The sequence below is a fragment of the Micromys minutus genome, assembly GCF_963924665.1.
Source record: "Micromys minutus genome assembly, chromosome: 14".
Classification (NCBI taxonomy): domain Eukaryota; kingdom Metazoa; phylum Chordata; class Mammalia; order Rodentia; family Muridae; genus Micromys; species Micromys minutus.
This window is the reverse complement of record NC_137983.1, coordinates 50,838,683-50,855,213: the sequence shown is the minus strand read 5'-3', so window position 1 is coordinate 50,855,213 and position 16,531 is coordinate 50,838,683. Positions and strand designations below refer to the sequence as shown.

General features: G+C 46.1%; 1 protein-coding gene across 2 annotated transcripts in view; it reads left to right on the top strand.

The window, feature by feature from the left end:
* MYOM2 (myomesin 2) overlaps positions 1-16,183 on the top strand; it is a 64,396-nt gene extending 48,213 nt beyond the window's left edge. For both annotated transcript variants that reach the window (XM_080928764.1, XM_080928763.1), the window contains exons 26-37: positions 1,337-1,481; positions 1,601-1,660; positions 2,868-2,935; positions 5,687-5,800; positions 5,964-6,051; positions 6,719-6,757; positions 8,405-8,510; positions 11,764-11,927; positions 12,143-12,179; positions 13,332-13,354; positions 13,795-13,850; positions 15,416-16,183. In XM_080928764.1, coding sequence (XP_080784890.1) covers positions 1,337-1,481; positions 1,601-1,660; positions 2,868-2,935; positions 5,687-5,800; positions 5,964-6,051; positions 6,719-6,757; positions 8,405-8,510; positions 11,764-11,927; positions 12,143-12,179; positions 13,332-13,354; positions 13,795-13,850; positions 15,416-15,727 — 1,212 coding nt within the window. In that variant the 3' untranslated portion in view covers positions 15,728-16,183. The remainder of the gene's footprint in view (positions 1-1,336; positions 1,482-1,600; positions 1,661-2,867; positions 2,936-5,686; positions 5,801-5,963; positions 6,052-6,718; positions 6,758-8,404; positions 8,511-11,763; positions 11,928-12,142; positions 12,180-13,331; positions 13,355-13,794; positions 13,851-15,415) is intronic.
* The last annotated feature ends 348 nt before the right edge of the window (positions 16,184-16,531 follow it).

The following is a 16,531-nucleotide window of genomic DNA, read 5'->3' as shown; positions in this document are numbered from 1 at the left end:
TGCTGTTCTGCGAAAGTCACATAAAATCCTGTATTTATGGGGCTCATAAAAAATCACAGAACTCTGTCTTGCTGCACCAAGATGTCTAATTAGTTTCTAAAGCCTTCTCAGATGCCGTGGGGCAGAGGAAGCTGAAGAGCCTACTGTGTCTTTAAGCTTCTGGTTGGGAGGCCCATACTTGTGTTTTCTTAATTAGTTAGAGCAGGTTCCTGCAGTTCTAGGAACTTGTGGAAAATTGATGGTGATGTCACAGACACTGACCATTTGTTGAACAACTTGAAAGTTGCCTTTTATATTCAGATGTCATCATTTGAAACTAGTCAAATCAGGGCAGGAGCTACTCACTGGGCTCTTGTTCTTCTATTCTGATATAGCAGCAATTCATTTCAGGATGAGAACATGATATTTTCTTGTAATTCCTTTTATTAACCTGTTCCAGAAGGTTCTACCTCAAAGCTAATCTGCAGGCTTATGCCCCTTCATTTTGGCTTTTTTCAAGAACAGAGATATATCCATCTCCTCTTCCCTCTGAAAAAAACTCAGTGATGCTATACAAGTACAGAAAATGTGACTGACATATTTGAAAGAATATCTGGACTTTTTACTGAGCTAATTTTTTGTATGTTTAATAAAGATGAAAGCCTGTGCAGAATAGAGCAGGTTTTAGCCATGTCTACCTGTTTACAGTTTTTGAGGCTGAAATTTATATTTATACACTGGGAAATTGCCTGTCCCCTTTACCTTCCCAGTGGACAGTAATGTGGCTTTGGTTCTTGGTTTACCAAGAGGACTAGTTGATGACCTTTATTTCTGAGTCTTTCAGATGCAATATCTTGTCTTTTAGTTTTTCATTTCTGTGAGGAGGCACCATGACCAAGGCAACGCTAATAAAAGAAAGCATTGACTTGGGAGCTTGTTTAAAGGTTTAGAGGGTTAGTTTTTGATGATCAAGGCAGGAAACAGACAGGCATGGCACTGGGACAGTAGTCGAGAGCTTTAAATCCTGAAGCACAAGCAACAAGCGGGGGGTGGGAAAAGAAAGAGAGAGAAAGAGAGACAAAGACAGAGAGGCAGAGAGACAAAGAGAGACAAAGACAGACAGACAAAGACAGACAGAGAACAGATCTGGTGTGGACTTTTGAAATACTTCCTCTTCCTCCAACAAGGCGACACCTCCTTCTGATCCTTTCCAAATAGTTTCACTCCCTGGTAACTAAGCATTCAAACAAATGAAGTTATGGGGGTGGGCATTCTTATTCCAGTCACTGTGCTGTGCAAGTGCAGTGTGCAGAGGCAGTTTCATCATGTTAGTCTCTATGTCTTTTATGGGTTCCAGACACACAGAATTAAATGTGACAGATCGACGGGCATGATTGAGATGGTCATGGATCGGTTCACTATTGAAAACGAAGGGACCTACACCGTGCAGATTCAAGATGGAAAAGCCAAGAATCAATCTTCACTGGTGCTTATTGGAGACGGTACGCCACAGTGAGCTTTCTCAAACACCCGCAGAACATAACTGGAAGGAAACTCCTCTGAATAGTGAGAGACAGATTTTTTTTTTTTTATCTCTCTCTCTCTCTCTTTTCTTGAATAGCATTCAGGGCTGTCCTTGAAGAGGCTGAATTTCAAAGGAAGGAATTTCTCCGGAAACAAGGTAAGTGGTAGCTCACTCTACAGCAGCACAGAGTGCAGACTTTGTCAAGCATCTTGAACAGACGCTGCATCTCACAGCTGACTCTGAACATACTTAGAATGAGCAAACATTGTATCATCATTTTCGCTGAGAAAATTAGGAGGTGCCTTATCTTCACCCCTCTAGGTGTATCTTGCCTGTTTTCTTTCTTGATTCTAATCTTAGCTGACCCTGGCTATCCCTTGAGTTTTGCATTCCCTGTTACCAAGGGTCATTGTTCCCTGATGAAGATATGTCTAGCCAGTCTCTGCACCAATTGCTGACTGGCCCCTGTTTCTGAAGGCTGACAATCCTTCCCAACACCCTTCTTTCCACATTTCTCTGCCTGTCCCATGTTAATGACCTCACACGGAAGCTGTAGGAGCTGAGGTTAGCCAAATCCTCAGCCCATTTCAGCCTAGCATTTAACAAATCAGACAGACTTCTCTGGCCAGCCCCATCGCTCTCCAGACCACTCCTGATTCTGTCTTGCTTCCCCCACAGGTTTTAAAATATGTATATTTTGAATTGAAATAGGATCACAGCACTTTCTATCCACCCTTCCCTCCCTCCCAGCCAGGTCCCCCAACTGAGTACCTCCAGGTTTCTAAACAAGGCACCAATTAAATTCTAGCCTCATAAAATGTATTAATGTGAGAAAATCAGCACACAAGTCTCAAAACTGCTCTATATTTTTGTGTTGAATGAGAAAATAGCTTTATTAGGCTATGGCTTGCCCCATGCTTATTTAGATAGAAATGATTGACACTTTTGAAAACCATACATAGTTTCACCTCTCAAAGTTTTGAGGTCACACTGCTCTGTGTACATCATTTTTGCTAATTCCCTTACTTTAGAGACTTTATCACTACCCTGCCGGTGCTCAGTCAGATGCACGGCCCTGGAAAGAGAATGAGTTGAGCTGGATAGTGTAAATATCAAGAAAACGATAGACCCCACATGCCAGCAGGGGGAGCTGTGTAGTCCCACTAGGAAGAGGGGGCTCAAGGGAGACTCACCTTGAAGACAGGTCCTTAGCTTTTATAAGGTACAGCAGGTTTCTCCAGTCAACCATGTTTCTATATCAAAATGTAACAGAGATATATTTAAATATGCGTGCATATGTGCATATAATATCTATTTATCTGTAATGTAAATTCTTATTTTAGAACCTCCCCCTTCCCCACAGGCCCTCATTTTGCTGAGTATTTGCACTGGGATGTTACTGAAGAGTGTGAGGTTCGGCTTGTCTGTAAGGTAAGGCTCTTCCTGTTCCTCACAGAGGGGCTGGTTAGTGAGCAGCTGTCAGGAATGGTTGTGCTTTTTTATTTTTTTGTCCTTAAACTACTTACAGATTACTTAAAGCCACGGTAGGATAGATAAAAACAAGCAGGCCATTTCAGCAAGGTGAGGCAGGATAGTACTGGGTATAGGGGAATGAGAAGACAAGCTGGAACCGAATGGTTCCTTAACCACAGTCAGAGGACAAAATGTCACATGCATTTTGCACAATCAGAAAAAAGCCATAGAACTCTATCAAGAGGGCTTAGTCGGTGGGTAGAGGGGCTGGGTGTTGTGGCAGAGTCTGAAGTGTTAACATTCGGAGGCAAGAGGCCAACCCTTTACTAAACAACAGGTAGTTTACACTGAACAAAAACACCAGTTTTCCAAAATGGTTACCATGCACAGGGAGGTATAGACTTCTACTGTGCATTTCTAGGCCTCAGCCTTATTATGAACCTCAGATCATTAGGAGGTCAGAGGTGAGGCCCTGGAATGAGGAGGATGACAGCTGCTTTGGTCCTGACCATAGCACATGGACTTATCAAACTTCCTGTGCCCCAAGGACAGGGAGCAAAAATGTAAGGTCTACTTCCTGAGGCTCTATGTAGCTACCCATAGATGTCTGAAACTACCTCAAGCCCCCTGGTCACGGAGATGCACAAACTGGTAGACACAGATATCAGGAAAATGAAAGCAATCATCCTTGAACCTTGAGTATTTTGCAATCTCATGTATTTGGTTTTCTGTACACACTGCAGAACATCTTTCTGAGTAGTACTTTGTTCAGTGATTCCGTGAAAGGGGATACTTCTTGATTTATATAAAAACTATTTAGGAGATACTTTATGGTAGGGTAGACTTTTACCTTTAGAGAAAGGCATTTGAAAACAAAAGTGTTTGCCAGAAACCATAATTTCAGGAAGAGAAAGGAGGAGGAGGGGTGGAGGAGGAGAAGGGGGAGGAGAAGGAGAAGAAGAAAATGAACATGTGTTGGGAGTTCATCACACAGAGCAGTGTGAAGGGAGAACAGTGTCTTTCGGGGATGGACATGGTGTCCATGTGATGTCCTAGGAAGTTAGCTAGTTTCTAAGTTTTTTTGCCCACTTGTGTACCTATTGGGCACTTGAGCGTCAGAGATGAATCACAGGGTCAGAGAAGACACACAGTGGCTGTGTATGGGGTGAGACCCCTTTCCCCACATGCAGGTGTACCTAGGCTGTTTTGAGAAGAGACTGAAGGGAATCAGAAAGGCTTTGACTTCACACACACAGAGTAGCAGCTTCCACCTTTTTGAGCAGCATGGACGTAGAGTCAGGGAAGGGTAGCAGAGGCTGGTACAGCAGAGAGACCCAGAAAGACCAGGAAGCTATGATGTGTTTTCTCATGTTCTGGGCAGGAGATGGGAAAAACCTGCTTCCAAGGTGGCTGGTGCATAGTTTCCATCCTTTCCTTAGACACTGTGAATGGCTTCTCTGCACTAGGCTGGTTTTCGACTCTAGAAACTAACTCAGGCAAAAGTATGGATATGTGATTATGTTCTGGTGTCACTAATGATAATATCACATGTAGCTGTTGTGGAAATTCCAAACACATGACATTACTGGTCTATAGAGCCAGTCTTATGACATCTGTCTTAGTTAGGGTTTTACTGCTGTGAACAGACACTATGACCAAGGCAACTCTTATAAGGACAGCATTTAATTGGGGCTGGCTTATAGGTTCAGATGTTCAGTCCATTATCATCAAGGCAGAAGCATGGCAGCATCCAGGCAGACACGGTACAGAAGGGATTGAGAGGTCTATATCTTCATCTGAAAGCTGCTAGTGGAAGACTAGCTTTCAGGCAGCTAGAATGAGGGTCTTTAAGCCTGCAGCCATAGTGACACGCCCACTCCAACAAGGCTACACCCACTTCAACAAGGCCACACCCAGTCCAACAAGGCCACACCTACTCCAATAAGGCCACACCCACCCCAAAAGGCCACACCCACTCCAACAAGGCCACACTCACTTCAACAAGGCCACACCCACTCCAACAGGGCAACACCTTCTAATAGAGCCACTTCCAGGGCTGAGCGTATACAAACTATAACATCATCGTTTGTAGAGATCCATTGCTGATGTTACTTGTGTGGGGACTGTACGAATGGGGATGCAGATACTCCAGCCTCCTGAAATCCAATGTCATCTCACGTCCAACATCTGTCATACAAAGCAGAATGTCTTCTTGAGACAACATGTGGGCAGGCAACATGAATGTGAGTGTGGCTACTCTCCATCAGAACCCCACAAAGCTTAGTTTTGAAAGCCAGGGAGAGGTCAGTTGTGAGGAATCCCCACACAGGGAATCACTCCTCCAAGTTCATGCCCGTGAACACCCCACTTTCAAAGAACAGACTCTCAGCTATCCACAGAGCTTTAGATCCATAGAGCAAAGCACTTTGCTCGGGCCCCACTAGTGACACTTCCTATTAAACATGAGATTTTTACAGCTACTGACTTCATGGGTCCTCTTGGTGGCAGCCATGAGGGCTTACTGTTTCCAGAAGACAATTGAGAAATGCTTTTACCATCATTAGAAGTGACAGGTCTTCCCCAAGAGCTCCTGCTGAGCCTGTTAAGGGGTAAATGCTTGTGTTTTCTTTAGGTCTGAGGTTCACCAACCCTGAAGAATTTATTTTTCTTCTGAGCCATCGAGATTTACTTAGCATTTCTGTTTTGCAGGTTGCAAACACCAAGAGGGAAACTGTTTTCAAATGGCTCAAGGATGATGTTCTTTATGAAACCGAGACACTGCCAGACCTGGAGAAGGGGATCTGTGAGCTGCTTATACCAAAGGTACTATGCAGCCAAAGAACCAAACAGCACCCTCCATAACCTGTAAAGTTGGCAATGCCTTCCATTTCACGTTCCAATTTTCCATGTTTTGTGAGGAAAATGTCTGAATGCTGCATCTTGTATCATTGATAATGCATAAATATTGAATGTGTTTTATTCATAGTTGTCTAAGAAGGACCATGGTGAATACAAAGCAACCTTGAAAGATGACAGAGGTCAAGATGTATCTGTCCTGGAAGTTGCTGGCAAAGGTGAAATGGAGCCTTCGTTGTCTTACACTGAAATCCACTCTGTCTGAAATGAGGAACACTGTGGAGGGATGCTCATGAGGACCCTTGGTTATGTGCAAATCTTCTGAGCAGGCCTCTCTTCTGCCTGTGTGGTATGGGTTGTGGGGGAGCTGCAGTTGTGCCCTCTGAGGTGGCAGAACTCCATTCTGTCCATGAATGGCAGGTGCTCTACCATTGCACCCACACACACTCTGAGCTGGGTGCATTTTGTCTCTGTGGTGACGCTGTATATGAAAAAGATTGTACTTTGTCTGCATTAAGGGTGTTAGAGAAATGCACAGTATCACTCTGGGCTTAGATGAAATGTCATTTCCCGCCCTCATCAGAAGCCAGGTTTGATTCCTTATGGATGTAGTTAAGATGATTGAAGCTCTTATGAAGTTATTCGATTCCATGTACAGTTGGATTTATGTTGAACAAAATGTTCTTGTCCCACGTTTTAAAAAGCGAATAGGTTAGAGGGATTTATGGTGCACATAAGCCTTTTATGGACAAATATTACCATCTTAATGTTTCATTTTTCAAATGAATATCACAGTTTCCTGTGTCAATTTAATTAGACATGGAAAATGCTGCTTTTTGTTGATGTCAGACTCCATGATTGTGACATTTCTCTTCTCCCTTCCAGTGTACGAGGACATGGTTTTGGCAATGAGTCGTGTGTGTGGTAAGTAAAAGCCCCTGGGTTTTCAAGTCTTGTTGGCTGACTTCTCAGACGATGTTAATCACAGCCATGCCTGGACTTGGGCAGGTGACAGGGGACTGACTGGTCACCCGCCACCTTCATGATGCTCCTTCGGAGCTTCTGCTGCCCCTGACCACCAGCCGCCACTGCTGATTTGCCCTTGCCCAACCTGGGCAATTTATGTTTTGTTCCAAAGTTTCTGTCAGTCTTCACTCAAACACTGAATAGCAACAGTAGATATTTAACACCCCAACTTCAGTCTGTGCCTTGAGCCATTTGCCCTTGTATAGAAACTGGAAAGGCAAAGATGGTGCTTATAAATGAACAAAGAGTAGCTTGCATGTTAACAACTAGTAATATTACTACTCTAGACTCTCTAGATTTGTAAGTGTGCCCAGCCTGTGATCTGCTGGCCACATGTGACTGCCCAAAGTCAAGGACAACTATGAATGTGTCTCAATGCAAAATCATAAACTTGCCTGTGACCATATGAGACTTTTTTGGAATTTTCCTTCCTGTAGGTCCATTGTGAGGCTCTCCAGTGTGAACTTTGTAGGTGTGAACATTGCTATAATGTCAAAGGGTTAGACACATCAACTAGAGAATACCCGTTACATTTTCTGATCAAGTAACTAAAGCATGCATAGGCCAGTGGATGCCCAACCATCTTGAGTTAAGACTTACCAGAACCCACATCCTCCTCACCTCAATTGCATAGGCTTGTGATTTCCCAGAATTCCCATGAAAACCACCTTATGCTTATCTTTAATGCTTTTGCAAACGGCCTTGTGAGGTAGACCTTTTGCTTTTGTTTGCTGAAAGGGCTGGGCTATGTTTGGCTTTCAGTGAGTCAGTACTGACCTCATGGATGTGCATGTCGCTTGGGAGGTGAAGTAGGACATTTGAAGAGTGGCTTCGTCCTTACACTCTGGAGAGTTGCTTTGTAGTACCCAGCTCATGACGTGCCAGAGGGCTGGCCACCTGGGGATGACATAGCTGGTCACATGTACAAAGATGACCCGGCAGCAGACTGCCCTCAGGTGGTGTCTCTGAAACTCTCAGCTCACTCCTCACACAAGCAGATACAGGGGTCTTTTATGGGGGCTGAGGTGGGGAGGGTGAGCACAGAAGTCTCCATGTGGTTAACACCCCCCTCCACGTCCCCGGCATCTCTGTGACATTGCAGGTGGACAGGAGTAAGGTTCAGATGTCTTGAGAACAGAGGATTCCAGCCATGTCTTCCAGCTTCCAATGACTGACTCCTCCCATACCTCTTCAGATTTGGGCCACTTAATCTAGAAGTTTTCACAGCCATTGTCACCAAGACTATTTTGATTTTTTTTCCCATGCAAGCCAAACTGCTAAGAGCCAGGGGATTATTATTATTATTTAAACGTTATGTTTCTTTGGCTTTAAGCAAAGGACCTTTTTAAAGAACTCTGGCAGGGCAAGTATGTGTCTAATAAAAGCACGTGACAAGGAGTGAACTGGGAGCCTCCACGGCTCTGACGGGGATGACCACCATCTTGAGGAGGGATTCATTGATGCTGTAGATGGATGCACCTTACCATTAGGCCATGGGCCTGTCCCACTTCTCTGAGATCTGAGATAGCATCTTGTTATCTGCAGGTGCCTCTGCCTCCCCTCTGAAGGTTCTCTGCACTCCCGAGGGCATCCGGCTTCAGTGCTTCATGAAGTATTTTACAGAGGAAATGAAGGTCAGCTGGTTTCACAGGTGAGTATGAGACCATGTGACCATGGCTGCAGAATCCCAGCGCTGGGTGTGGTGCCTTCGGGGGCGGGGGAGGGGCACGATCCTGTTCTCAGAAATTGTGCAAAACTTTGGCTGGGTTGGCTGTGGGGTTGTCTGGGAGGGTCTGGGCAAAGGAGAAAGAAAAGGAAATGTCAGAAGGCACCAACAACTTTCTCACGACTTTGCTCACTGATGGTGACAATGCTCAAAGCTTCCTCTTGGTAGGAGAAGAGAACAAAGGAACCGGTGTTTAGCATTCAAGCCCCAACCCTCCAACCAGTGGCTTTCTCACTAGACACAAGAGGACAAGAACCCAAACAAGCCCAATAGTTAAAATAACAACAGAGGGTGTAGGGAAACCTGCATCAGTAGATGATGTGGGAACAGGGAATGGGAGGCAGGGGACTACCTACAATAACGCCCAGGATTCAGATTCCAGAGACCAGCACGAGCATAGAGTGCTGATCTAACTTTATTGTTTATTATACAAGCTTTTTAGCTAATTATGATATGTTTATGTATTTAATGGCAAATTGGGGTGCAACCTGTGTTATTTAGCTGAATCTGACTTGCCTGTCTATGAGCCTGTAGAACCCATTCCCCCCTGGGGAGATTTTCATGAAGACAGGGGAAGCAGCCACCACCTCCGGTCCTTTGGGTTGTTTTGTCCATGTGCCGGGAGCCAGAATGCAGAAAATGCCACTTTAAAGACTAGAAATCTGTGCCACACAATGAGAAGCGAGCTGGAGGGATACAGCTAAAAGTTTCTGCAGATGAGGATCCCGTTTTCTTGCTGGGGAGTCAAACAATGTGTCGTGCAGACATAGCAAAGCTCAATGATCAGAGAACAGACCACTCCAGACTGAGAGGAACCCCAGCCACCCAAGAGATTTCTTGCTGTCCTTATAGGAAAAACAAAGCTATTGCTCTTGACCTCAGGGTGTGTTTCCTCAGTTTGGGAGATCTCTCCTGCAATGGTCCACATTGGCCTAATGGCTCCCCTGAATCTCACGGGGCTCCAACTACCAGCAAGAATGAGGTGCCCTCTGTCTTACATCTCACCTTTAGGATCTTTAGACAGGGTGGGAGAGGTAATGGGGACATGAGGTGATGGGTGGATTCTCCCCGACTCTGGTGAGAGCTCTCAGCTTCTACGACCTGTGATGGAGCTCTCTACGCTGTGGTGTATAGAGTTATAGAGACAGAGAAAAATGACATCTCCAGATTTAAGGCCCACATGAGTAACATGTGGTAGAGCAAGATGGAACAGGCATCAGGAGTCACTGTAGATTTCGGGATAGTGGCTAGTGGCTCACACAGTACTTGAAGCAGATTGTAAATCCCTAGGTGCGGTGGACGCTGTCTCCCTCTGACGACCAGGGTGTATGTTACAATCCTCAAACAACACAGAGTCACTACAGGGCTGGCTGAGGCATTTGGAGGCCTTATCAATGTGTCTGCTCACATTGAACCACTGTCTCACCCCCTTCTGCCTTTGAAGGAGGCATCAGCAGCCCAATTGTATCCCTCTACTGTGTGCTTATATGGGCCTGTGTAAGCTGAGAGGTGCTGTCTAACCCTCACTCAGAGAGCAGTTCATGGAGGACGGTAGGGTGTCTGATTGCACAGTACATTTTTGTTGCAAGAATTTTCCTTTCCAAAGAGCCAGAAAACTATATAAAGTTTCATTATTTCTCTCAGGTAGAAGGTAGGCAGTTGTGAGTATTGATGTGACCCTTCCATTGCTTTAATAATAGAGATTTTTCCTCTGAGCTCATTGGAGGTCTAGTGTTGGTGTGTTGCTACCTTCAAGAGCCAGTTGACTAGAATGAACCCGTCAGATTGTGAACAAAGCATTCAGGCTGCAAAGCTGTAAGCATACGCTATAGCTTTGGCCTCTTGGTTCTGCCTTCCCAAAGGTACCAAGTCCCTGTGCATCCTCTTGCCAGGGGTGTTCTGTGCTCTGATGGGCATACACAGTGCCTTGACATTAGATTCTTTTGTCCCTGCCTGGCTGGGTCTTCCACGGAGCCTTCCTGGCCTCCTTCCTGCCATCTGCTTACCTTCCTGGTACTTTGCTCTCATAGTCTGAGTTACGTTTCTATCCTGGGTTGACTTGCTCTGTGTCCCCACACTGTGTTTCCCGAGAGAGATATTTTATAGTAAAGAGGACCAGGGGATTCTTTTCTTTCATTGGACTATAGAGTATAGTATCTAGACTATACAGTGACCCGCAAGGATAAAAGCTCACAGTCAGTTTTCCGCAAACCTCCAGCCAGCCCTCTAAACTGAAGAAACTTGAAAATGATGTGCACACGTGGACCATGTATGATTAATAAACACATGTCCACCAAAAGCAGGCTGGCTTGACAACCAGTGAGTGTGGTGTGACGCTCTGCTGACTTGGAGGACAGTGACCGGATCGAATGCTTTAGTCTTACATAGATCTTAAAAGTTGGGGTAGAATACATGTAACACAGAATTTTTTTTATCTCATACATTACAAGGGAGCAGAGCAGTCACGCCACGGGGAGCTGCCTCCAGAGCCCTTGACTATAAAATGGAAGTCTGCTTCCCTTGTCTACTAGCTTTACTAGACTCTCTGCTCTTGCCTGTGGCAACTCTGGGGCACCCAGATTGTACACACATGCTCATCCTCGGCTGACCAGCTTTTTAAATGTAGTGTAATGTTCTCAGAATGCATGCATGTTGGAGCATGTGCCAGCTCCCTTCTCTTGAAACGATCAGGGGTTTTCCACCATGTGGATAACCTGCAGTTTAATTATCCATCCACCTGTCAGGGCCACGTAGCTGTGCACGTTGCCCGTTGTGAAGAATGCAGCTGCCCATGGGGAGTGTTGAAATGTCTGTGGATGTTGAAGTTCCTGTGGTCCCTGCCTTTTCAGCTTCCGAACTGGAACCTAGAGATGGAATTGCCACGCCAAGTCAAACGCTCCATGCTTAATATTCTCAGGAACTGCCATACTTAACCAAGTATTCCGAAGTCTTTAAATTGGAGGCATTTGGTTTTTGGAGGTTTCAGGCCCAAGTTATTAGTGCATTTGCATTTATAATAGCCAGGGATAAAAAGACAGCACAACACCTCCTGCGCCACTGGCAAGAGCAACCACATGTGAGCAAGCAGACCCTTCTCACTCGAGCATGCTAGTGTGTCCCGACAGGTGTGAACATAAGATCCAGAGGCTGAACTGAGCATGCCCCTGTTGCTTCCTAGAGAGGCTAAGATCTCATCCAGTGAGCACATGCGGATCGGAGGAAGCGAGGAAATGGCATGGCTGCAGATCTGTGAGCCCACAGAGAAGGACAAGGGGAAATACACTTTTGAGATTTTCGATGGCAAAGATAACCACCAGCGTTCTCTGGACCTCTCTGGGCAAGGTACGAGGTTCGCTGTAGCTCCCCACACTCTTGTGAACGACCCGTTATTAGTACCGAAGAGAGAAGGGTGTGTGCTGACCTACTCAGTGTCATGACTTTCACTTAGAGGAAATTGGCTGAGAAGAATCAATTGATTAGTTTGATTGCTCGTCAGTTTTTATTCCATCAGCTATCTAGTATGGGGCAAGAGTGACATATGGATTGTTTCCTTGCAGCTTTTGATGAAGCATATGCCGAGTTCCAGCAGCTCAAGTAAGGCCCACCGCTTGCTATCCCTGCGTCTGATGGGGGTGTGAGGGCTGGAGGGCTTATTCAGGACAGGATCATCCATGAATGCCTTCCTGGTTCCAAGGATGCTCTCTGTTCCTGGGAGAAAAATAGCAATTTAAGTAATTCAATTTGTAGCAGGGCAATCAGTTTCTTCCTATGCTAGAAATGCACTGAGTATCAACATCCTAGGGGCATCAGAACCTGGATTATTTTAAATGTTTAAAATGATGGACCTTGTAAATCATCATAACCCAAGTGACGTGCCACACAGAGCAACTGTTAAAGGATGCTTCTGAGTTTCAAACGAGTGTCTGAGTTTTATAACATTAAAGCTGAGGACAGTCCTTGGCTCTTACTTATTCAAGATGCCTTTGTAGAGCAGATATGTGAGAAGTACAGTTTAACAAAATGCCTGGGGGCTAGGGACTGGCTTAGTCAATCAAGTGGGTCTTAACCCATGCTTACAAAAGGAAGCTGGCTGCGGCTCACCTGTGACCTGAGCACTGGGCAGGCAGAGATGGGAGCATCCCTAGGGTTTCTGGACAGCCAGTCTAGCCAAATTGAGAGAGAGAGAGAGAGAGAGAGAGAGAGAGAGAGAGAGAGAGAGAGAGAGAGAGAGAGATCCTACCACAAAACTAACATGGTGGAAAGCAATTGAGAAAGGCAGTTGGTATGAGAGTTTATGTGCTTGTCTTCCTTTTGGCTTTAGCATCCTTCCCAACAGCAAGTAATCGGAGTACAGTCCATGTGTGTGGGTACAGGTTCTGCACCCTCAAGCACTTCCCTACAGGCCTTTTCCTGTCATCATTCCCCAAGTAACAGGCTAGAATTCTTCACATGGTATTTACTTTGTTGGGTACGTAAGTGACTAGAGATGACTAACAAGACCCAGAGCACTGGTCTTCACTGCGTGTGAATACAGCATCTGTATGTCTCAGGGACCCACACAGCCATCCATAGAGTCTGGGATCCTTGGGGATCGCTATGTGTCATTAGACATTAGTTCTTTATTTGCTCTCACTGCTAGCAAACTTTTCATGTGCACAGTATGCTTTGGTAGTGGCATTTCTAACAGCTCTCTCTCTCTCTCTCTCTCTCTCTCTCTCTCTCTCTCTCTCTCTCTGTGATTTCTAGGGCTGCTGCATTTGCTGAGAAGAGTGAGTACTTGTTGGAAGATACAGTTTCGGTTGGGGGAGGTGCCCATTCACATGGTTTAGTGGCTCAGTAACAACAAACCTTTCTCACCCAGTTTAAGTGCACCCTGATCTTCTGTCCCATGTCTTATGTGCGCCCTTCTTGCCTGTACATCACTCTTATAAGATTCTGTTTCCTAGATACACTCTCTCCTTTGTGAGATGTGGCTCTTTCTCCTTGGAGCCCCTTGTTTGGGTTGACTCTCATTTCTATTTTCCTGGTGCCACTTTCCCTAATCTGTACGGTCAGCCATTCTTTGCGGTCCCCATGGTAGCTTTCTCTATCCAGAACATAACCCTCTGTGTCATCTCCTGGGCGTAAGCTCATTATTTCCCGTTTCCACCTGGGTGTCAGCTTCAGGCCTCCTGTAGGGCCTCTGCAACCCTACTCTTTTCTATTGTAGATCGTGGTAAGGTGATTGGTGGTTTACCGGACGTGGTGACCATAATGGAAGGCAAGGTGAGAGCAGACAGTTGCAGACAGAGCTGGGATGAGTGTCATGTCGCAGGTAGAGCACAGCTTTCATCTCAGGATGGGACACAGGGGAGCCCGGGAGCAGGGATGCTTTCCCACTCTGTCTGCATGGCACTCAGAGCTACCTCCCCTTGTGTCTTCAATCCTCTGACCTGCATCACTGATAACATCTAAAAACAGCTGTGGGTTAGCTTAATAGTCAAGATTGGGGTTCACACTAGTGTTAAGGGATTGACAAGTGTGTGTGAGGCAATGGGCTTTACTCTCAGTACTGAGCTAAAGAACATCAATGACAGCATCAGCATCAGCATCAGCATCAGCATCAGCATCAGCATCAGCATCAGCATCAGCATCAGCATCAGCTAGTATTGCAAATCCTCAAACACCAGGCATGTTGTGTGACCCAAGGATTTATTTTAAGGACTTTGGCGTTCATGGGGTCTGTTCAGGGGCTTCTCTGAATGAGATGTTGGGTGAGCTCCCATCTGCTCTGAACCTGTGAGCCGCCACCTTTGAATGTAAGCAGTCACAACTTCTTCAATACTAAAGGAAAGAAAAAAAAAAGTCCTGTGATAATTCACAAGGTCATTTTAGAATCCATAATTGAGGTTTTACTTTGTCTCTCATCAGTAGAGTTATTGATATCTAATTGGCACCTCGACTGCATGATTCTAACTCAATGTCACAGAGACATAGGTACTTGAAAAGACTTTATTAGGCCCAAGTGCAAAATTTATAGACCACTTTAAGAGCCAGTGAAGGCACAGAGAGCTCCCGAGCTGGAGTCACTGTGATGTCACAGAAGACTTGATTCTGAAATGACAGTCACGGTTGGAAGTGGGTCGACCCCAGGTGAGTGTGTGGTTGCTACATCTGAGTTAGGAGCTATAGAGAGTATATTCTCTGAATTTTCCAGAAGAACTTGGAAGATAGACCCCTAAACCTAAATATAAAGGAAGTGTAGGGGGCTGAAGGATGTTCCACTTAGTAAGAGCAAGGGCTTCTTTTAGAAAGACGGTGGAGACTCAGCTTCCAACCCTCGTACTGGGTCCCTCACAACTTCTGCTAACTCCAACTCCAGGGGATCTGATACCTTATCCCGCCCTCCACAAAGAGCTACATTTATATGTACATCTCCCCCATAGATATAAGGGAGCACACATAAACAAGAACACAAACAAACGGAAAAAGTTTAAGAACAAGTTCAACCGCACGATCATAGAGCTGATCTGCCCTCCATGTTTAGCCCAGGCTAGAGCCTGGAAGAAGTGGAACTATCCCAGTTTTCCCTGGGTCCTCTCTCATAGCACAGGGCTCCTCTGCTCCTTCAGAGCTTGTGTCTATGTCTGCGAGGGGTTGTTGATGTAATAACTGATCAGTAGACGCCAGGGGGCAGGACAGAGAGCAGCGTGGCCTTTTCTTTCCTTTGAGAATGTACCACTGGAAGATTCCATGTGTGTGTTCAGTAAACTTGATCCTGCCCACCTGGTCCCCCTCTCTCCCTCACTTTTTCTAACTTGTCTTTTCCCACCCTCCTCTTCCCTCCACAGACCTTGAACCTCACCTGCACAGTGTTTGGAAACCCCGACCCCGAAGTTGTCTGGTTTAAGAACGACAAGGACATTGAGCTAAGCGAGCACTTCTCGGTGAAGGTGGAGCAGTCCAAGTACGTCAGCTTGACCATTCAGGGGGTGACGGCTGAGGACTCCGGAAAGTACAGCATCAACGTGAAGAATAAATATGGAGGTGAGAAGATCGATGTCACTGTCAGCGTGTACAAACACGGGGAGAAGATCCCAGACATCGCACCTCCCCAGCAGGCCAAACCCAAGCTCATCCCAGCTTCTGCCTCATCTGATTAAGGGGATCCCATCTGCCCCAGGCCGGAGAGATGGGAGGGGCGTTTGGAGGTCTTAGGATGTTGTACGCTGTGCCGAGTGAGTGGGTGCCAGTTCGGTGTGAGGTCACGTGTGGCCGGATGGGTGATTGCACGCCAGGCTTTCGATCTTGCACTTTGTGATGCAAGTTCTGTCTGCAGGGGAAAACGGATGTTTCTGAACATAAGACGGAAAGATTGTGAGTGAGGCCAAGAGTAGATGGCAGTGGAGAGTGGGCTGAGAGAGGGCAGCTGGCACGTCCAGGGTCATGGGCACGTGGACTGAGGCTCAGATGGTCCTAGCATGTGGCCATCTGGACAGTAGTAAGGGGGTGGTGGGGCCTGCAGGGAACATCTCTGGAAACCCTTTGTGGGGCCTTTGAGTGTGCTACTTGCTCATCTTTTAGTCTTACTTCAGGCTAATAAAAAATAAAGGCATCTTGCTGTGGTTTCTGTGCCAACATCCTGCCTACATACATGTCCCTATCTCGGCTTAATATGTTTCTCTGGCCTTTATGCTTCTGTGGGGTGTGGACCATGAATCATGTCCAGAGAACCAGGGGTGGGAGATGGCCTCCCAGAGGGACCCTTCCTGTAGCTTCAACCACTGACATAGATCCAGAGAGGGACCCTGCACTGTGTGAGGCTCTCAGACCATGGACGGAGAGGGAAGCAAAAAGTGTGTGTGGCTTTGCCCTGTCCCAGCGTACCGACTAACCAGACAGAGTCCAAGGGGAAAGCAGCTCCTTATTGGCCAGGAACACTGTAGTAGCCAAGGGGGAAAATGGAA